At 42.1% G+C, this 22,144-nt stretch overlaps 1 protein-coding gene across 7 annotated transcripts in view; it reads left to right on the top strand.

Annotated features, from left to right (window-relative positions):
• Window positions 1-22,144, top strand: part of LOC115056509 (transcription factor SOX-6-like) — a 103,694-nt gene that overhangs the window by 64,600 nt on the left and 16,950 nt on the right. For 6 of the 7 annotated variants that reach the window (XM_029523004.1, XM_029523000.1, XM_029523001.1 and 3 more), the window contains 5 exons: window positions 745-813; window positions 9,083-9,203; window positions 10,389-10,471; window positions 17,525-17,674; window positions 19,717-19,894. In XM_029523004.1, the coding sequence (XP_029378864.1) occupies window positions 745-813; window positions 9,083-9,203; window positions 10,389-10,471; window positions 17,525-17,674; window positions 19,717-19,894 (601 nt within the window). The remainder of the gene's footprint in view (window positions 1-744; window positions 814-9,082; window positions 9,204-10,388; window positions 10,472-17,524; window positions 17,675-19,716; window positions 19,895-22,144) is intronic. The other variant, XM_029523003.1, reaches the window with a different exon arrangement.

The raw sequence follows: 22,144 nt of genomic DNA, 5'->3' as shown, positions 1-22,144 counted from the left end.
GAGGAAGAAACAACTAAGCATGAGTACTGAAGGGTATGTGCAAAGGTGGGTGGGTGGATTGGGGGGGCATGCTGGATGTTGTTGGTTGGCCCAGTAAACATGTCAATCTCACAGATTCACAGTTGGTTAAGTGAATTGTAGAGGAACTTTCCATGCCGCTGATTGCATAAATTAGCTGTGCCATCCATCACACGAGGACAAAGCCCTTTCAGATAAAAATCTGAGGTCAAACAGACATATAAGCCAGCACCACTCTAATTCCTCTCTGATTTGCGGTACTGCATTCAAAGAATTTTTTGACCTCACTGACAATTTTCAACAATGTAGCCGAGGCTCTGTTTGCCATTATTCAGCTAACTTTGTAGGTCAGATACATCGTGACTGAACATGTCACGGCCACCAAACCTTTTAACTTAGTTTTCCTTGTTTTTCTTTTTTTTGACAAAAAAAAAAAAAAAAAGAAGTAGATGATAGAGTTAAATCCTGAAGTTGTTACTTGCAGTTACAACATGCTTCTCTGCAATGAAACGTATATTTTAATTTGATTTTAATGCTGCAACAAGCTTTTCTGTCACTTGATAAAGAACAATTCTCAATAAATCACAGCTCTGGTAAAGAAAGAAATGAATGCAACTGAAATTCCTTGATGTTAGTATCAGAATGCTGTTCCCATTTAATATCCAAAATAACAGAGAAACCTTGCTGTTCCTTCTTCTATCCTATTGTGTCTCTGTGCGCGTGCAGATCGCCAGGCAGCAGCAGCAGCTCCTGCAGCAGCAGCAAAAGATCAACATTCTCCAACAACAGATCCAGGTTAGTAGGCAGATACACCTCCTGACTGCCCCCCCAGTTACAACACAGCACTTTTCACATGGAGGCATGTGGATACTCACACTCTATCTCGCTCGCTCAAACACAAAAACGCACTACGGTCAGTGACCCTGTAATTTCCCTCGTTACGGCTGATTCATTTACTTTTGCATTGATTGCTCAGTAGTCGATATTACAGCCTCCTCTGGGCTTTCTCCTTTGGCTTCTCCTTCGCCAGTTGCCTGTTGATCAACATGTGTTTCCTCTCCTCGCCCAAGCGCTGTCTCCTCTCTCTGTCTCTTTCAATCAGCGGCTTCATTTCGCCCTCACATTCACTTTTTCTGTGTTGTTTCCCACTGAAATGAAAATAACAACACAGAATTTATTGAGACAGACATGCAGAGAAAGAAAAAGCCTGTTTCTTTTTCTCTTAATTTGCCCCCCTCTTCCTTCCTACATCTGTTGCTCTGCTCTCTGCATTCATACATACTGACCAAGAAATTACCGCCAGCTGTGAGCCAAATGCTGGTAAATTAACACACTGAAGTCTGGTGGGTAGTTAGCCAAATTGTTTTTCATCAGTTTATTTATTTTTAAGTGGTTGGATTGCTGCTGAATTAAATCAACCTGTGAGACAACTTTAGTCCACTTGCTGCTTCATACTCGATCCCCCGTTGCCCCCCCCCCCCACCGTGGATCTCCCCTTGCTCCGGAGGTGTGATGTAGTTTAACAAGGGCTTGCCCTCCCTCTCCTCTTCTTCTTCTTTTTTATTACAAGGCCCCACCCTTGGATCTTAATAAAGCTCGTATTGGACTTCATTAGGCCCCCGAGCCCCAGGGCAGAGTGAGACCATAAAAACCAGCTCCTGCTCGGATCCTCTTTCATGCTGTGAAGCTCGGATACTGTGTCATGTTTGGTTTTGAGGATGAAGGGATACGGAGAAAATAGCTGTTCAGAGCAGCATGTTATCATATAGCGCTTCACAAGCATCTGCCTTTGTTTCACACTTATGTTGAAATTGATTTAAAATAACCAGAAGTGCTTGAACCTGCTGTTTAGCTCAGACACAGAGAGGAATACACAAAAGACACAAAAGCAATTTGTTTAAATTGTAAAGGCGGTAAATATTATATAGATCACAGCTGGATATGTGCAAACTTGTTATTTAAGTTATTTTTAAAACAATAGCATTTCTCGGCGAACACACCCAGCTTAGTAAGGAGCATATGGTCTATCTACTGTACAGAGGTTTAGAATTATTATGGCTAAGCTCCAGGGCTTAGTCACTGGGGTACAGGCTGTTTACACTGTGTCGGATGTGTGTTGGCCTTAAACACACAGGCAGCGCTGCACCGGTCTGTTTCCACTTATCAAATCCAGACCTGAGCTCCTCTCAGGCCAATACTCTGAGGAGCTGACCAAATGCTACTGTTTCAGCAGAAAAGAAAAGGCCTCAGTGTGGTGAAATCACTTTTTAGAAGTGCCAGTTATTGTCCACATCTTAATTTGAAACACTACATGTTGTTTAGATGGAAAAAATAAGTAACTGTTTTTGCTAGAAATGCGCTCACATGCAATCTGTTGGACCATTGCAGCGAATAAAGTTAACCAAACATATAGCGATGAAAGAGTCTGAAGTCTTTATGACTTTTTATCTGACGTTTTGAAAGTTACATAGATCAGCACTGATGTGTAAGAGAGTGAGGCTCATCTGTGTCTGATTTATGAATGGAGACGATGAAATCCCAGCTGGACGCTGCCTTGAAGCCATTTTTTTCAGCACCCCCTCATCATTCCATCTTTACCCTCTGTCCGTGGTTGGTGTCAGTGTGTTTGTCAGCAAGTGCAGTGCAGTGTTGTTGGGGAGCAGAGTTCAAAGCGACCCAGGTTTCCTGTCATGTGGTTTTAAATGGTGTGGAGAGCCAGCGGGGGACGTCCATGGGTTAAAGAAACGCTTCCGAAGGCCCCACACTGATAGATATGGTTACACACTCACACACAAACAGACACATATGCGCACTAACAAAAACATGTGAAGAAACAACAGATGTTCATACATAAAATGTGCATACATGCACGAGAGCACAGACATAAACAATGTTATAGGCATGTGACATTAATATTTAAAAAGGAGACGAGCTTCACCTATTCCTAAATGCACATGGGGACGATTCATATTCCACCGACACACACATACATATAAAGAAAACACATGGAAGCACACAGTGATGGTGGGTCCTTTGTGTGCCGTAGGCAGAGCGGCCCAGCCCAGCCTGGTGGCTGACAGGCATGTGTCTTTGTTAAGTCAGTTCCTATAATGGCTCTCATATGTGGCCCATTTCCTTCAGGCCCACAAAGGCACAGGCCCTAACCACACCGCCCGGGCCCTAGCTAACGGGCTAATTAATGACTGCAAAGCCGCACTCCTCCTCCTCCTCCTCCCTCTCTCTGTTCTTCATTTATAACTCCTCTGTCTCCTCCTCCGCCTGCCCTCCTCCTTTCTCTTTCTTTTTTGTCCCCAGAGTGTTGTTTTCGTTTTGCCTTTATGTCTCTGTCTAATCCTGCTGTATTATTTTGCTCTGTGGACGATGTCGTCCCCATGATGATGTTGCATTAATTACACACAGCACTGTGCCCTGCTCCCAGTGAAACCCCACTGAATTAAATCCACCTATATCTTTAGACCATCTGTACTAATTTGGGTTTTTTACCCAATTTGCACCTCAGAATATTAGTCTTTTTCTTTTATGGCTGTTTGTTTCTTGCTGCATAAAACAAATACTGAAGCTTCTCTTGCAATGAAGTGTCAGTTTTGAGAGAGATTCTGAAGAGTCAGGGCTGATAAACCTGCGTTAAGACAACAGGCTCAACTGCAATAATCCAGACACACATATACACACTTACACACATATATAAGAACTAATGGGGCACACAAATGGTTACTAGATAGACAGACAGCTCCTACATCAGCAAATACAGCTTCAGACACAATGACTCGGAAAGCCACAGAAGGCCCATAACGTCAAATGGACTCACCAACTATGGAGAATGGCTACCTCTTGACTTTAAAACGGTCCTCACTCCACTGTATTAACCTGTGTGTTAGCCTATAGAAAATGTTGTAAGCATAGTGTAATTATGCATGCTTCAATTAAAATCAGCTCTCGTAACTTCACTGTGAATGGAGCAACCTGGTGGACAAACACAAACTGAGCATTATAATTATTTGAGGGTAAATAGAACAACCTCGAGGGGACATTGCAGTTACATCACTGCAGATGCAAGAGCATTGTTTTGGCAGAAAAACAGCAGAAACAAATGGAGGGAAACAGACGATATCCCCATAAAAAACAGCTTTGTGATATTTGATGTTGGAATATGAATACATAGCATAATCCTCAAAGACAAACTCTTTGCAGATGTTAATAGTTACAAGCCATCAAATGGACAAAGTGGAACAATAAAGTCTTCACTGTTTATTACACACAAAGGCAAAATCAATGATGTAGTTGATTGCAGTAAATTATACACAGTAGCAACCGCAAAACTCAGATTCTCAGTAGGCTGTTTCATAATAGAAAACACCAATGTTCACAACGTTAGCATTTAAGCTGAAGTAGCATGTAAACAACCCAAGTAGCTCGTAAAGATTTAAACTGTAACCTCTTTCAGTATTTAGTGTGTGAGAAGGAATGTTGCTACAGTGTACAGTGTGCAGTGCGGTCATATATGTGATATGACATCAACGTGACACTACGACAGAAACAAAGTCTTCGGAGAGCGTAATACACAGCATAATACTGTGGTGAAGGTAACAGCGATGACTGAAAAGGACATGGATCCAAAAATCAGACTTTGTCCAGATTATTGTTGCCCCATTGTCAATTTTTCCACTCAACCTCTTCTGATGGCAAACTAATACAATAACTGCACATTGCTGTGGATTAGAGAGACATTAAAGAAACAACAGCACCACAACCCTGATGTACCATAATCTTATCTAGTTGTGATGGCAAATGTGGTTTGACTTGTGATAAAAGGACAGTCTTACTGACTGCTGAAAGTACTGAAAAGAAACCTCCCAATATTCTTGACCTGCGTTATCTCCAGTCTTCTGAACCCATGTTTGACCCCCTGTGTCTATAGCTACCTGGATACTGTCTACAATGGCTGATCCTATTTAATCAGACTGTATTTGCTGAAAAACACTGCGTATAGTTTGATAGTCACGATACTCAAATCCAAAAGTTTTATAAAGGCAGGAGAATGAAAACAATGAGCCAGTTTTTGCTGTGTTATTAATCTTCTTTTTTCTGCTCAAAGATACTGTTTAAAAGTGAGACATATTGTTAATATTTGGAGGAAGCCATGAGATGAGATTTTGGCCTTGGGAGCACAGAGTTGCCATTGCTGTGTTGTTTCCGTGCAGTGATCATGTTCCTGAACTTGAATAAAATTGTTGTTTCATTTGTTTAATTATTTTGGTTTTTTTTTTTATTCAAGAATCAAGTCAATAGCATGTAAACCTAAGCTGAGGCATTTTTTTTTATCCCCTTGAGCCACAGAGAGTAGAAAAACATGATTTACTGGCATAAACTTGCATATTGTTGCCTCAAGTCAAGAGGTGGACAAAGTCAAGGAGCACTCATTCACATCCACGTGTGTGTACCTGTCAACTGCCCCACCAGACATGTCTTTCTTTCTCCTCCTTCCTTCTCTAACACATCAGCATACAGACAGCCAGCATTCGTACTCATTGCCCCTATCCTTGCAGCCCGCGCACAAGACGACCATGAATTCTGTGTGTGTCTGCACGTGTACACATGTTCCCTACACCTAGGTGTGTATGTTGATGTGTCTGCTGGGCAGTTAGAGGAAGGGGCCCTTGTGTTTTCTTAGGGGCTGAACAGAGCAGGGGCCCCTGCAACACCACCTTCCCCAGTCCATTCATCCAGGGCTGCCCCCCTACCCCCCATCAGAAAAAGGAGATCTTTGTGTGTTTGCGCTAGTGAAGCAGCCCCAGTCAGTCCCAGTGTTCCCAGAGGAATACAATGAATGGGAGCATTTTGTCCCACTCTATAACCCCACCACCACCACCACTTCTCTCTTCTTCGTCTTTTTTTTTTTTTTTTTAGCCATTCAGACACACAGACTTGTTTTTCTTCTCTCTTCACTCTCTTTTCTGCGTGTCTCAAGACATCAGAACACTTGTCTGAGTGTGTGTGTACGTAAATGCCCCAAATATACCCCGAACGTCCAATGTGTGTGTTTGTCTGTGCGCAGATGTTAGTGTCTGTGTGCACATCATGAGGGCCTTCTGAACTATTTTTTTTTTTTGTATGACCAAAACAATACTGTCTGAAGAGCTGGTCATGTGCTTAATGTGTGACTCCACGCGAGCTGTGAATAAGTACAGATGTTTGATGGGTTATGGTGGGAAAGACATTAGGGCATACACACATACATGCACAATCTAATTTTAACTTAGACACTTGAGTTGAGCCTTTAGCTTCAAACTGTCTTTGGATGAAGTGAACACCAACCAAAGAGTTCAAACTTGAACAAAAGCATTGTTACTCTTGTGGAATTCTGGTTTGTACAAGTACAAGACCAAATAACATACAGAGTCAAACGCAGCTCTTTTATTTCAAGGAATTTCAGTTGACTAAGTTGGGTTGTTTTTATTCAAGGTCGTCTTAAGTTAGCTGCGGTAGTGAGAGGTGGTGAGTGTATATGGACGCATTATAAAAGCTTGAATTTGTGTATTCATTTTTATGTATTTTTTTTAACAACCGTGATGATACAAAATATTTAATGCATAAAACAAATATTCAAAGATTTTGACAAAGGACATTTAAATGTCCCATATTTTAAACTTTTTATTTGATGTATTTATATTCATAAGAAGATAAATTTGGGATTTTAAAAACCAAAAGCAATCCTGATGATGCTCAGTCAGGCTTTTTGCTGGAGAAACAATAGATCAGTGAACCAATCAGGAGAGAGGCTCTGAGCTTTACCTCGAATTGGTTGATTGAATAATAAATATCAGAATGAAAGTAAACAGTTACGGAAACCAAAACCTGCAAGGCTGGAAGGGGGGTCCATGAAGGCTGGGCTTGAGGCATGGCTAAGAACAGTGACTGCTTTGTTGTGACATCACAAAGTTACAGAGGACCTGACAGGTTGTTTTGAAACTTACCTTTTTCAATATAGGCTGTGTGCATTTCTCTGTAGAGTCAGCACTCTAATACTTTCACAGTGGTAATATCGAGGAGCTACACTTCCTTTATAATCAAAGAAGACACGCACGCATACAATATTAGACCTTTAAATATGTTGTCACTGAGTGTAATTGTGAGGTTTTCTAGCTCCCATCTGTCATTGCAGGATTTATTCTTTATTAAACATCCATTTTGTTGAAAAGGAATTCAGAATAAAATCTTGCATGTTTTGTTTCAACTGAACAATAAAGATATTCCATTTACAGTAGATACTGTTGATCCTCTTATTGATCAACCAATTAATAATACAGCCTTTCAGCAAACACACACCAATGAAGGATGGCACTGTTCAACTCCTCTCTGTTTACTCCTGCTCTTTGAACCTCCCTACCACAAACACACTTTAAACATCCCAGAGGACGGTCGTCTTGTTCAACTAATTCAGCAACGTAACCACACAGCACAAACACAGTGGAATACTGTAAGCACACAACATGCTGATAGAGTAAATTTGGGCACTAATGATGAACTGTCCCAGGAGGACAGTGGGAGGGAGGCCATGCGGTTAATGAATTGGTAGTAAAGGAGATGAATGGAGGCAGACAGCATTGAACGGAAGGGAGGAAATGGAAAGAGAAGGGAGGTGTCAACACCAGAAGAAAGAAGTGAAAAGCAAATGAAAGCAAAGGAGATGTAAAATAAAGAACTGATAAAGGAATAAAGTGGACTAAAGAATTGAGCAATTAAAGGGTTGTAGTGAAATGAAGACAAAAGGTGACCACGAAAAAAGGATAAAATAATGCAAAGAAAGCCAGAGAAAGAATCCTTAATTGAAATGCTGAAGATGTAGATAGGCTACATAAAGAAATGTTGAAAGCATTCAAAAGTGATGAGAGACTCAATAGAAGAGAAATTATCAGGAGGTGAGAAAACAGGGAAATAATAATTGGTTGAATTTACATTTGGCTGTAGAACCTTAGCTAAAAATGGCACATAACTAATTTTAATTTGAAGTATAAATTTTGTCAGCTGACAATTTGTCTTCTCCTGAACCCCAAATTACCTAACCCAAACATTCAACATCTATAATAATGTAATATAATATATATTAAATAATATTGACATGGAACTGACAGGATCTGAAGGGGTGAGAAAAAAGAAAAAAATCAAACCACAGCAAATGTTAAAAAAAAAAAAAAGTCAGAAAGACAAGAAAGGGAGATGGGAGGGGAAAGAGAAAAACTAAACATGGACTAAACTAAAGGAAGGAGAGCGGAGGACGAGATAAAGGGGCAGATGGAAGTGAAGAGAGTGAGGCAGACAGATTCCCACAGGCTCATCTTTGATATGTGGAGCCCACAGCGCCTTAACTCAGTCCAACCAACAGTTTTTATGAGTCTTTCAAGCTGACATGAAAGGCAGCAGTTAGCTCCTCTGTTGTTTTAAAGAGTTTTTGCTGCACATTTTTACTCCTGTCTTTCAAGAATGAAACATCTTTATTTGTTGTTTGTTCTCTTCTCTTTAACTTTGTCTCTTCAACCCCACTAATAATTTTTTTTCCGTCAGTCATTCGCTGGAGACGTATGTGTGTGTTTCCTTTTCCTCGTTTCGTTACCTCTTTGATTTTCTTATATGTCCCTCGTGATTTTTAGAAAGAAAAATAAAGAAAGATTAAAAAAGTGAGTTTTAATTTCATTTCATTTTTCAATTGTCAACCTTTCCTAATTTTTCTTTTCTCCTTTTGACTTTCTTGCTTCACTTTTCTTTTTTTTTCATCCCTCATATTTTTTTGAATCTTATATTTCTGTCTTTCTGTTCCTCCCACTTTCCATTGTTTTCCCAGTTCCATCTTTATTTGGCTCTCTTCTTTTCCATTTAACTGCTGTTTGTTTTGTTGTGCTCACATGCGTGTACATGCATCAATGCACCATTTGTGTAAAGTGGTTGTGGTTGTGTATTGCGAAAGTTTTTTTCTTTTTTTTTCAGTTACCTTTTCCATTGTCACGTCATGTTTTACATGGAGACTACAACCCTCCCTCTCTTTCAGGTCCAGGGTCACATGCCTCCTCTGATGATCCCAGTGTTTCCTCATGACCAGCGGTCCTTGGCTGCTGCGGCTGCTGCACAGCAAGGCTTCCTTTTCCCACCAGGCATGTCCTACAAACCAGGTACACTCCACACACACACACACACACACACACACACACACACACACATATATCTATTGAACTCATGACAGATGACTCACTGTTGAAATGTATGTTTTCTGGAAAAATATTCACCCACCTCAGACAAAAGCTCCACGTCTGTCATGTCAAATACAAAAGAAATAGGGAACCCCCCGCTCCCGCTAAGACACACACACATGCACACAAACACAAGTCTATGTTAATGAGGTGTGTCAGGTGAGGAATGTTCTAGAAATGAGCAGAGAGATTTACAAGCCTTGCTTGTTCACGTCAAGAACAATACATTGGACACAGCAAGGCTGGAACGTCTCTTTTATGGTGTGCTGAAATCATGTCAGTTGCAAAACACATCTGCGACATGGAATTTCACACTTTCTCACACACACATACACTCATGCATGTTCTCCTGGTGCTCACAGTGCAAACATTTGAGGGTGATGCAGACAGACAAATCACATGTATTCCCAGAAAAATGCATGCAAAACACAAAGGAATTTGGAATTGTTGCATGTTTCAGCAAGGATTTTGCGCAAACAGCCACAACAAAATCATCAAAGACACACCTACATACACGCACGCACAAGTGCACAGTCATCGTTCCTGCTGGATCCACTGCACCACCTGCTTTCTTCCTCTCTCCTTGTCCGTTTCACATTCCTGTCTTCCATGCATTCCTCCAGGTGCTCACCTTGTGGTGCACATACAGAATAATCAATGTTTATTCTTACTATGTGAAAACACACTCCCACAAGGGTGCAAAGAAAGGCAGAAATGACGAAAAGGTTTCAGAAGCCATTATTGTACACTGTCCTTTGACTTTGGCCTGGTTTCAACGGAGTCTCACACATGGAAAGCCTTTTAGGAACAAACAGCAGGGGTCATGAGCAGTACTCAAATATGAATTTGAGTTCTAGATGTGAATTTTTCTCGCTCGGGTCCCAAGCACCCGAGCGCACCGACAATGAGAGTTATTAACCTTCGGATAAAAACGCTTGTGACCCTTTACGTCTCATTTGACATAAATAAAAACATGAGAGGAACAAGGGAAGAGACAAAGAGTAAGACAGAGACAGACATGGGCTTGTCAAAGGTAAAAGAAAAAAAAAATGCAGGTTCGCTCTTGTGCAGTAATCTGCTACAATATGTGTTGTTTTCCTTGTTCAGCAGGTGAGAATTACCCCATGCAGTTCATTCCTTCGACAATGGCAGCTGCAGCAGCATCTGGACTCAGCCCATTACAGCTACAGGTAAGACTGAAACACCTGGTTCACTGGACGTTCTTCAAAACCATTTTAACCAAACCAGAGCTTTTTGCATGATAACCCACCCTTTTAGGAGTCACACTACAGGAGAGAACCTACCCTTTAAATGAAAATGCACAAAATCAGGGAGTGTGTCTTTATGCTGCATGGCAGGACAGGAGAGTTTCACAATGAAGCAGTGAAGAGGAGGTTTGAGGTTGGTGGGCATATGTCATAGCTGAGACATGCAGTTGCACACTCAAACTCATGAAAACATTTATTGTTGTTGGCAAAACAATTTCACATTTAGTCACAAGTAAAACCACAAATTGCTTCTGTTATGTCAAAGACATAACTCCTACCTAAACCAATGTTGTTTCAGTTAAACCAAAACTCAAAGAAATGTTGAGTTGACCAAGGTTTTAAAAGACAACAACAACAACAGAAAAAAAACAGTGGTCATAATAAATCAGGAGTTGGATGCTGTGTCAGAGCAAAGGCCGGCAAAGCAAACTAAACAAGTGCCTCTTCAATATCTCTGATGATCATTCAAGTGAGCATTTCACAATCATATAAACAGTGGAAGTAGAGACAAAGTTTCAGAACAGCAGCAGAAACAAGGACAAGGCTTTAAGGATGAGGGTTTGTACATATGACTCTAATCCTGAGGGTGTAACTGGCAGGCCAGAGCCCAAGACAACCGTGCAGGAGTGGGAGGATAAATAGAAAAGACAGTCAAGATAAGAAACATTGGCAAACTCAGTGAAACTCCTATTCATTCCAACCTCGCCCTGAGTTCAAGTGGGAAAAAAACTGCAATATTTTTCATAAAATAAAAGACTTTTTAATGCTTCCTATCCGTTGTCGACTCTAAGAACACAATGGTAATTTAATGTATACCTGACGCATGAAACCTTTTATATCTAGCCTGTGATCTGGAGGCCAAGGCTGATATGAATTCAACATGTCTGGTGAGTTTTACCTGGGAAAAACCTCAATGTTGCCATTGAAAGGAAAAATCTAGGTATTTTTCATAAGAGGTGGAAGCCATCATGACTGTAGTGTTAAATAAGCCAGTGTTGCTGACAGAAGGTCTTATTTCAACAACGGGAACTCAAAGACAGAAGCTCTATGCTACATGACTGACAGGTGATCTCTGGCAAGTTGAAAATGTCAGCCACAATGAGAATGCTAAAAGAAAAAATAAAAGTTGCCCACTACCACGACTTATTTCCTCCCTTCACTGCTTTGTATAGCCAGCCAATATGCTCAGCTGCTCCATGTTGCAGTATATGCTCATAAATACATTGCACACCCATTAAAGCAAAATGAATGGGAAACACAAATGGAAGCTGGAAAAGGCCCAGCGTGCATTAATCGGCTCAGATCACAAGCTTGTTCCTTAATGAATATTAATGGAGTTAACTTCTCCCAATAAAACAGCATGACACATTGGTTAAAAGATGAAGCTCCACGGGCCAACGCTAACCTGCTAGCTCGCTTATCTGCAGCCTGTCAGCTGTGTTAAACAAAAGCTCTTATGATGAATCACAGAGGAATTCCGCCCCACCAGCACAACACCTGGCCCAGGCAATTCATCAAATATTTTATTGCTGCTTGACACCTGTGGTTTGAGAATGGCACTTTTCCATAATGGTTATCATAGAACATATTTGCAAAGAAAAAAAAGAAACGAAACAAAATAGAGAAAAAGAAAATGAAATCTTTACTCCCTAAAGGCGGGTTGAGATTTCACAACACGACCCCCGTCATCCCTCCTTCTCTACCTACTATCAGAGAAAATAGTACTGGCAAACAATATTGCTTCTCCATCTCAGTCATTGCCATAGCACAGCTTTTGGATGGTACAAGAATCATTATCTAAATGTGTTTAATTTGTATTGTGGTTTTTGCTTATCGAGGTCTTCATTAGCTGCTATTGACTTAGCAAGGCGCCGTGCTGCGCTGAGGGGGACCGCAGTCTCTGCGTAGCCCATTTCCCACTCTTGGCTTTGAAATTATCAAAAGAGCCGCACAGTGCGTGAAAGGTAAGAGGATGAATAATGTCGGAGATGCAAAGTCATTAACATTTAAACGCAGCCTGAGACGTTACGGGGGCGAGTGGAACCTGAATGAATGAGGAAGCTTCTCATCACAGCAGCAGCGGCTGAAATTGAGTAGGAGACTTGCAAAAGGAGGGAGACAGAGTGCGCTGGGGGGAAATGTTTGTGAGAGAAAAAAAGGGCTGATTATCTGAGGAATTTTTGTGAGACGAAGGCACCGGCTTCCAGCACATGTTTGGACATTGTTTTGACAACAATGCCAGCGCCAGAAACAGTCATCATGAGAGTTATGAGTTTTACTTGTTGAGTTATGTATCTTCATTTCAAAAATGTACCTGAAGCACTCTTCAATACTGAATCTACATTGGACATAATAATAATAATAATAATAATAATAAGAAGAAGAAGAAGAGGCAGAACTGTATGGTGCACTAACAGCCTGACAGTCTTGCAGTAAGTACTTATTGAGGTACATCAATACCCGCTTGTGTCCTTGGTGCATATGTGATTTGCTTGTTTGTGTGTTGGAGAGCTGGAGAACAGCAGGGTTTGCCTTAGCAAATAGTAAGATTATAACCACTGACACTAAGAGAGGTAATCTGAGGAATCTGATGGATCTTAATGCACAGCAACCTAAGATCAGGTAGTCAGATAGTTCCTGTGTAATGAGCTAAACTACAGTATATAACGCATGAGCCCTGCAGTGTGATGGAACTCCTCTCCATGTTGTCATTTCTTGTATCCGTCCTAAAAGAAATGCTCAACGAACATTACTCCAGCACAACAAGCACAGCAAATTAAATGAGTGGAATTGAAACAGTTTTTCTACTTCCCGCACTATTTTAAGCCCTTTGGCCTGCATGTAGCCACTGCGGTTACGCTGTAGTGCCACAGCGGCGCTCTCTCTCTCTTTCTCAGCTCTGGCTCTGCTTTATTTATGGGCTCTGCCTTTGGGAGGTGAGGGACAACAATGGCAGTGAAAACTATTTTTTTTTTCCTCCGATTCACTTTTAGTGGATGATGTGCACCCAGAGCCTCACTAACATATTTCCTCCAATACCTGTCTCTGGCCCTTTGACTCTATGACAAAACAGTGGGCTAAACTGCCCCTTCTGTAGCTGGATGCGTTAATGAGTTATTAATGATCATTCATAATCAATAGTGTGATTTTTCTTTGCTGCTTGTTTAGCAAATGACTGAACGTCTTTTGGTGAGTCAGTCTAATGGGATTTAAACAAGGCTCTACTGTAAAGGCAGCAGTGGCTGTCCAGTGCGCACACTGAAGTCCATTTTTGAGTGATCTTTAGTTGTTAGTCTCAGCTACGCCTCCCCTCACAATGGCCATGACTCCAGCTTGTTAGTGTGTGCATTATAGCATAAATCAGCATTGTAAATAAACAATTACACCCTGTTAGTTCTACGTTAGCAAACTCCTCTGCCTAATGTCGCAGTCAAGTGCGTGGGCAGCTGCTATCAAAACCCTTCTAATGCCAGATCTGTGCTCAGCACAGGATGGACAGATGTTGTAGCCAGACTGCTCCAGATGTTTTTTTAAGTTGAGTCCTGGAGGACTCTTTCAGACAGCTGGCTGGCACTGATGGTCAAGCAGACATAAGCTGGGGAGCTGGCAGAAAGAGCATATTCTATTCCACTTCCACAAATAATCAGAGATGACAGAAGATGTTTGGGAATTTACTGCAAGAATCGATCACTTCTGTCCTTTTAAGCCGTCATCAATTGAAGAAAACAACGTCAAATTAAATAGAATCATTTGGCAGAAGTAGCCTCGCTGCACATGACTGAACGGACCCAGCAGTTTCTGATAGAACAAATGTCGTGCTTTCAGCGTGGGAACTTGATCAGGCCAATTGTTTCCAGAGCCTCGGCGTAGACCCCTTCACAAACAGTGGATTCCTGCTGAAGAAAGGCCCCCTTTGTGCACAGCTAATGCGAGGGAAATACAGTTGCTTAGCAGACATTCTTGTTGAAATCATAAGACATCTTTCGCTATCTGTCTTTGTGTTCTGCCTGTTTCCCTGTGACTTAGGAACGGAGACAAAGGTGAGAAATAAACTTTTGTTTCCCTCGTTGCCACCATACAGTAATGAGGTCAGGCTGATTTTCTCCTGGATGGGAAAACCATTAGATGTGACTTAAACATTTAAGCACTTCCCACATTACAGAGAAGTGGGAATGAGATAATGGTTGTCTTTATGCATCCTGCCTCTCTATGTATCTTTTTCATGGTTTTGGACAAAGCTAACCCTCCATCCTGTGTGTGGGCCGCTGACTGGCAGTCAATCTTTTTACCCTCTCCCCTCTTCTTCCTCATCTTCCTCCCCCCTTGAAAACCAGCTGGAAAAGACAAAACCTCATTTGTTTTGTGTACTCTTGAGATCGATAGCGGCTCAACACTAAAAGAGGCCGGCTGGAGAGATTCACTCAGTCCTACTCACTCAGTCTGTAATGGGACAGGCTGGTCTGAGCACAGAGGAGGCTCCTGGCAAGCTGCTGTTGCCCACACCCAGACCACAACAGCATCACCATCTCTTTGCTTTCTTAAGGATAATGCCATACTAGGCCAATGCTATTTTGAAAAAAAAAAAAAAAACGTACGTAAAAGTACTTATTGGATGATCAAAAGAGGATCAAAAATGTCACACTAATCATTTGGATTTCAGTCAAATTAGCAATAACATCCACTGGTCAGTCAGACAGACCAGACAGCCGAGCCAGTTCAAGGCCCTCTTTGTCAATTTGTAATTTAGGAAATTGCGGCATTGTCTTCCCTTGGGGGTTTGACTGAATGGTGAGAGCTCTACTTGGGCTGTTTACGCTGCACATTGGCCTCCCCAGTCACCAATCAATCTCAGAGTGTCTGTAAGAAACAGAGGGGGGAAAAAGAGTAGAAGCTCTTAGTTTCAGGCTTTTGTTCCCTTCTCTTATTTGAAATTGCTGACGGAATTGCTGCTAACAGCACAATAGCCGTAAATTTGCGTTATGTGTGTGTGTGTGTGTGTGTTTTTCTGTACTGACACGGGTGCAAGAGCTTAACTGTGTGTTTTACCTCAAAGACTCGTGTGTCTGCCCCAACTCCCACTCCCCTCAGAGCCATAAGAATATCAGGCATCACCAGCAGTAACTCTGCGGTCGGCTTGATTGACGCGAGAGGCCTCACCACCAGCCATTCAAGGCACATTCTTACGGGGATCTCATATCGCCAGGGGTTGGCCCGAGCACTCCTGGTGCATTCCAAGGAAAATAAGCGGCGTGACATCAGGGCTTTGTTTCAACGACTAGGCCCCTTCTGTTTGTGTTTAATATCTCTCTGAGAGAAGTGGAAAGAGGGCCAGCCAATTTCTCTGGCCTGACTGCTGAGCCGGGCGCTTCGGCGTTGAAGCGATGGTGATCTCGTGTGTCTGCAGAACAGCCCTCTGTATCCCCCTCTCTCCCTTTTCTCGGCTGCACTCTCTTTACTTTTGGATCCCTGGTCTCAGGAGGCTTTGCAGTTTTGACTACAGGGAAATCAGATCTCACAACACTGAGGGCTTTTTAGGCTTGAAGGGAGAAGAGAGTAAAAACAGAGCAGGAGAGAGAGCAGCAGAGGTGGAAATAGAGATGGGGGGAAAAGATGTGAGGAATGGTTTTGGAACAATACTAAGAGGCAAAAGAAAAAGGAAGAGTCGGAGAGAGATCAAAAGAGAGGGGGACAAAGGAAAGACAGAAGCAGAGGAGGAAGGAGGGATTGGGGGGGTTAAGTATAAATGAGGTGAGAGTAATGAAAAATGAGAGGAAAGTAGGAAAGCAGAAAAAGAAAGAGAGGAGGGAGTTTTAAGTGAAGGCCAGCCACGTCTGGGTGGTTTTCCTGAGGACAGGCTCTTTGATACTCCAGCACTCACACTCCAATGCATTTAGACAGGGGTTGACAGTGGTTTCAGGCAGCGGTTTGTCTGGCCAGTTAGCTTTGATTTAGAAGACCCTGGACCAAGAGCTGAGTATTTGACTCTTTGATTTTTGTTAAGTACCTTGGATGGAAAATCGGTACTCTTTTTTTTTTTTTTTTTTACTACGAATTTAATGTTCTCATCGCTACCCTCAAGGAAGACTGCTTATACTTTCCAAGTCTTTTATTTTAAGTTTTTTCTTATTTTAATACTATTTTATTTCGACTCATACGCTTAAGATTTAATTATCTGTACCTACTTAAACCTGATTGCCCCCTATTTTGCCCCCTTTGTTTTGGACTGACGTTAGTGAAGAAGTGTCTGAACTGTTAGAGCAAGGACTAACCACATTTGACAAGGTTATTCTCATGGGCTAAGGTTAAGGGTTGAGACTCATAAAGCATTGTTTAATTTATTTTATTTTATTTGACCATTACCAAGTTAAAGGCAGGACTTACAAAAAAAGGTCAAAATGCGAGGCCTGTGTGGTTTTTTTCCATTGTGGTTAACATTTATTGTTCCTTGCGCCGAGCCAGACATTGTTTAAAACGCTTATTTCATTACTTACTGTAGACTCACATACTAATGCACAATTGAGGATAGGATATCCAATTTTGACAATAGTCAGTATTAAACTTAAGGAGGATTCAAGTCAAGTATTCAGAGGTTTCTCTAGTTATAATTTGGATTTATTTCTAGATGCAAATCGATGCTCAAGCTGCCTCCAGCATCTGCTGAAGGAATAACTGTCAGAGATAGATCATATATAATTTAAAATGAAAATGTTTTGCTGGAATGTCTCTCTGATAAATACTCAAACAAATCTTCCATTTGTGTGGGACACTCCCGATATAGGTGTGTGTGTGTGTGTGTGTGCGTGCGCGTGTGCCTACATGCACATCTGTTTCCATATGAGTTCTGTGTGTGTTTGGCTCGACCATACTCCCACAGGAGGAGAGAAAAGAGAGAATGAAAGAGGAAAGCCACTGACTAGCTGCTGGCGAGCAATGTTAATAGTCTGTCGGTTTTGCTGGTTTCTTCCCGTTTTGCAGCAGCTGTATGCAGCCCAGCTGGCAAGCATGCAGATCTCACCGGGAGCCAAGATGGCTTCACTCCCGCAGGCTCCCAACTCCTCCGGTCCGCTCTCACCCTCCGCCCTGAAGAGCGAGAAGCGAGCGTCCAGTCCTGTTGTTCAGATTAAGGTGAGCCTGTTCATGCAAAATAGTTCATGTGCAATCACTGAGTTGTTTTTAAATTATTCAGCAGGATATGGACCAGGAGGACACATTTGTGATGGATTGATGCTCTAATAAGTTGTGGGCAAAGACAACAGAATAAGGGAAAATTTGATGACTGTGAGGAAACAAACAAGTACGAGGAAGAAGAAATGCATTAACTACATATATGAGGGAAAAACGGTGACTCTGTGGTGTATGAAGTAAGGCAGTATAATAAGACAAAGGAAAGAGTGAGTTTATAATATGACAAGCACAATGATCAGGATGTTGGTTAGTGCATGTAAAAGGTAAAAAATGAGGAAGCTTCTGCAAAGTTAATCTGTGAATGGCCCTGTGTTTTGAGCCATCAATTCGAAACTGATTATTTAAAAGTCACGCACTGACACACACACGCACATACACAAACTGACACTGGCGCTGGCTGCTGTTTGGCATGAGCCCAGACCCCTTCCCTGGAGAGAGCGCACGCCTCATCTTTGCTCGACGGCGAGGCAGTAATGGAAACCATGTGTGTGTGTGTGTGCGTGTGGGACACAGCTGCAACCGGCGTCACAATAGACTGGCGTCAGAGCTCACCGCACTCAAACAGTAGTGCTATGCCCCTCCAATTGCCACACCCTCCGCTAACCCCAGTACTTGGCCACCCCCCCCACCCCCCTTCCACACACACACACACACACACACTTTGGCATGCCACCCGCAACCTAACCTCCCTCCCTCAGCTCCAAATTAGCCTCGCGTTCATTAAGTGACTGCCTCCAACACAAGAGCCCCAGTCAGTTTACTTCTTGGCACTATATTTCCTTTTCCAGGGATTTCTTCTGTGAATCAATGTGGTCATGATCCTTTGATTAGAAATAGAGGAAGAGACGCAAAAACAAAAGTGCAATTGTTCAGATAAGGACTTCTGTAGGTAAAGTTCACACAAGTTGGCTGTGGGAGTCGCTCTCTTTTTTTTTTTTTGGAAGGCAAAGATCTGATGGGGATGACAGATCAGTCAGCAGGATAATTACTAATGAACCGAAACAGCAACTTAAAAATCAGCGGCAGTGTTTGGTTCTAATTCACTCAGTTACATATGGCCAAAATATGGTCAAAAGCTTATTTGTAAGTAGTTTGAGATTGGTCACTATACTTGGAAGACACTGTGTATAAGTAAGACAGTACTGCATAGAAAATGGATTTCTGATTTCTGATTTCTGTCTCGACAACACACCTCTGTTATAATGTGAATTAATTGTAATAGACTAAATGTGTTGTTATCTGTTTAACAGCAAAGAAACCTTGGGCTCCTGACACCCACAAAAAAGTGTTGTAAGAAATCTGAGAAGATGACTTTGGTATAAATTCAGAAAGAACAAACAAGAAAAATCTACAGTGCATTAGAGTGTCTCCATTCTTGAGGGATGATAACTGTGCTAAATGTTGTTTCTGATCGCAAAAAAATGATTTGTGCAGAATTTTGAAACAATTTGAAACCTATGTGGTTTACATATATGCTGTCTTGCAAGCCCTCTGCTTATGTGTTGCCTTTGTTGGTGGGTTGATATATTTCTTGGCACATGACTGCCACCATATATCATTCAGTGAAGTTGCATGAAACTAATAGCAGGAACATACATCGAGCTAATAACAAACTCCAGGTTGGTGTTAGAGATTAAGCTGCTGTAGTTACACTGTCATTGCTGTACATTCCTACTCTGCTGCAATGTGTGCAGTTCACTTTCCAAATCCCTTTAGCAACAAGTTATGCAACTTGTGATTTCTGCAGAGGGCTTATATTCAGTCAATCAATTCAATTACAATCAACTGAGCACCATCCAGCAAACAGAAGTATAACTCAAAGGCTTACGTATGACTGTGCAGTCCTATTGTCCACACACCAATACTGACATTATGGAAGTCAAATGTTACTCCATAATGCTACTAATGCTACTGATGATCAGCACACACTCACAAAGCAAACTTTGAAAGATTTCCATTCATCAGTATTCCATCTGACACAGGAGGAGGGATCCACGCAGCCACTGAACCTCTCAGCTAGACCCAAGACAGCCGAGGCTCTCCGCTCCCCGACATCCCCAACACAGAGTCTGTTCTCGGGAAACAAAACCAGCCCCACAGGCATGGGCAAGGGCCGCATCCCCAGCCCCATCCCTAACATGGGCAGGAACACATCTCTCGGTAGGTAACAAACACACACATCTCGCTGGGGTGCTCTCACACCAGCGTTTCCTTTACAGCCTGGTGGATGAGGTGGGCCACCCAGACCAGTGCTGCTTTGCCTACAAGAACATTAGCATTGGCTTCACTGACATGTTCAATAATGATCACCAGGTCTAATGTTGCGTCGCCATGCCAAGACAAAACTCACAAGGGAAACAGTGACGCACTTTCACATACATGCTCTCTCTCACATACACTCACACACACACACAAACACTCTTGCACTTGCATGCGCCACCTTATTGTTCACATCTGTACTGAACGTCTATCCAGAACAAACACGTCCTCACTCCAGAGTAAAACTGTTCTTCCCCTCATCCGGAAAAACAAAAACATCTCCCACCCAAACACCTCCCTGCGCCCAGCCACACACAGACAAACAGAGCGCAGTTGCATGCCCTGATAGACTACAGACACCTCAACCCCATGAGCAGACCTGTGTGTGTGTTTGTGTTTTACAGGAGTCCAAAGCCCTGTATTTAGCCCCAATGAAAACCCCAGCAGCGGAAGCAGTGAAACCCAGCACACGTTATTTGGTTTTTAAGAGCTTCCTCACATCATTGTCTGCCCGCGCTAGACCTTTTATACCCCTACCTCTGCTATCTGTTATTAAGGCCAATCTAAACCCTCTCATTATATCCCCCCAGAAAACAATTTCACCAGCTCCTCTGGAGTGGCTTTGAGGACGCGTCGCTCGTGTTCCCTGCAAAGTTATTTTTGCCCATTTTAACGGCCACCCAAGCATAGAGTGCTTCCTACTTGTCTCCTAATTAAACAAGGAGGGCGACGGAAACTTTGCATCCTTTTATTTATTTTTTTCTCCTTATTCTTCAAATGTGCATTGGCTTCAACAGTGTGAATCACATAAACACGAGGGAGGAGATTCCATCGTGTTTCGACACAATTGGACTGCAAAAACAACTTGAGCATTTATGTCTGAAAAGGGAAAAATCAATTTCTCCCTTTCTCCCTCTTTTTCTCTTTCAATCAATTTCAGAAGAATTTGTGTGTGATTGTTTTCAATTTTTTTATTTTCAGTTCTTTGGCTTTGTTCTCGAAGCTTGATGTAGAAGCAGCACACAAGGTTCTTCAAGGTTTGAGTTATGGTTCGACAGCATCTGAGTCAGAACTCTCTGAAAGTGACAGATGAAAGATAACTCTCAATTCAGGAGTTTCAGATGGAGCCAAATATGTATTTTTGATTCGTATGCCGAAGTGGGCAGGACGAAACACAGGGAGGCCAGGAATACAGTAAGAATTACTATATTTAAGAATAACACAGAATTGCTCAGAAGGAGGAAACAAAGCCAGAGTTGATTACCAGAGCGGGTAAATGTCCCACAAATAAAGAACAAACTAAGGAAGGGGGCAGGCGGGTTCAGACAGTCTCAGCGAAACATGCTGGAGCACGCAAAGTCCAGAATCCACACGTGACGGAACAGCAATCTCACAACCAGGGAGGGACCGGACAAGTATAAGAAGCGTGTGCTTGATTACAGAATAACGGTCAGCTGTGATGCCTGCTGTCACCAACCTCTCCCCCGACTACGCCTCCACCTGCGCAGCAGAGAGGGAGAGAGAGCGCACCAGCCAGGCCTTCGCCAACCAAAAACAACAAACAGGACACAAAACCCCCTTGAACCCCCCACAATGATTTAAAAACCAGCAGGCATGCAGATGAACTCTTGGTGAACTGCAGACGTGACGCATAAAAGCACAGTTTAAAAGCTGAACTGTTTTATTTCATTTCTTTGTGCCATATTCTTTATTTTTTAGCAGGTTATCTGTGACAGCATTAACCTCAAGAAGCGTTTTCTGGTACTTGTTTTACAAAGACTGCATAAAGATTTTGAGGAAATTGCCCACCTCAGATAACATCATTTTCAGTTAGTCTCTACACCGTAAAAACCTTAAGGGAGCCCTTTCCTAATGTAGTTACATAATTGCCAGCTTCAAGTTCAGCATCAAACTTTATTTACTCACTAAGTGTTATTTCTAGAGATGGAAAGTAATGTTAAGATTATTCCATCATCCAGCGTGAGCATGTTAACCAGCTAGTCCACTTTATCATAGGCACCAACCAATGGCTGAAACTATCGCCACCACCCACTCCACCTGATAGATAGCCCCTTTAAACTTATGAAAAGACACCTGAAAGCCCTAAAACCTAACATATGCTGTGACTTTTAATAGCATAGAGTGGCGTCA

Source organism: Echeneis naucrates, chromosome 16, assembly GCF_900963305.1.
Source record: "Echeneis naucrates chromosome 16, fEcheNa1.1, whole genome shotgun sequence".
Taxonomy (NCBI): Eukaryota; Metazoa; Chordata; class Actinopteri; order Carangiformes; family Echeneidae; genus Echeneis; species Echeneis naucrates.
Note: the sequence above shows the minus strand (reverse complement) of the source record. Positions and strands in the feature narration are given on the sequence as shown.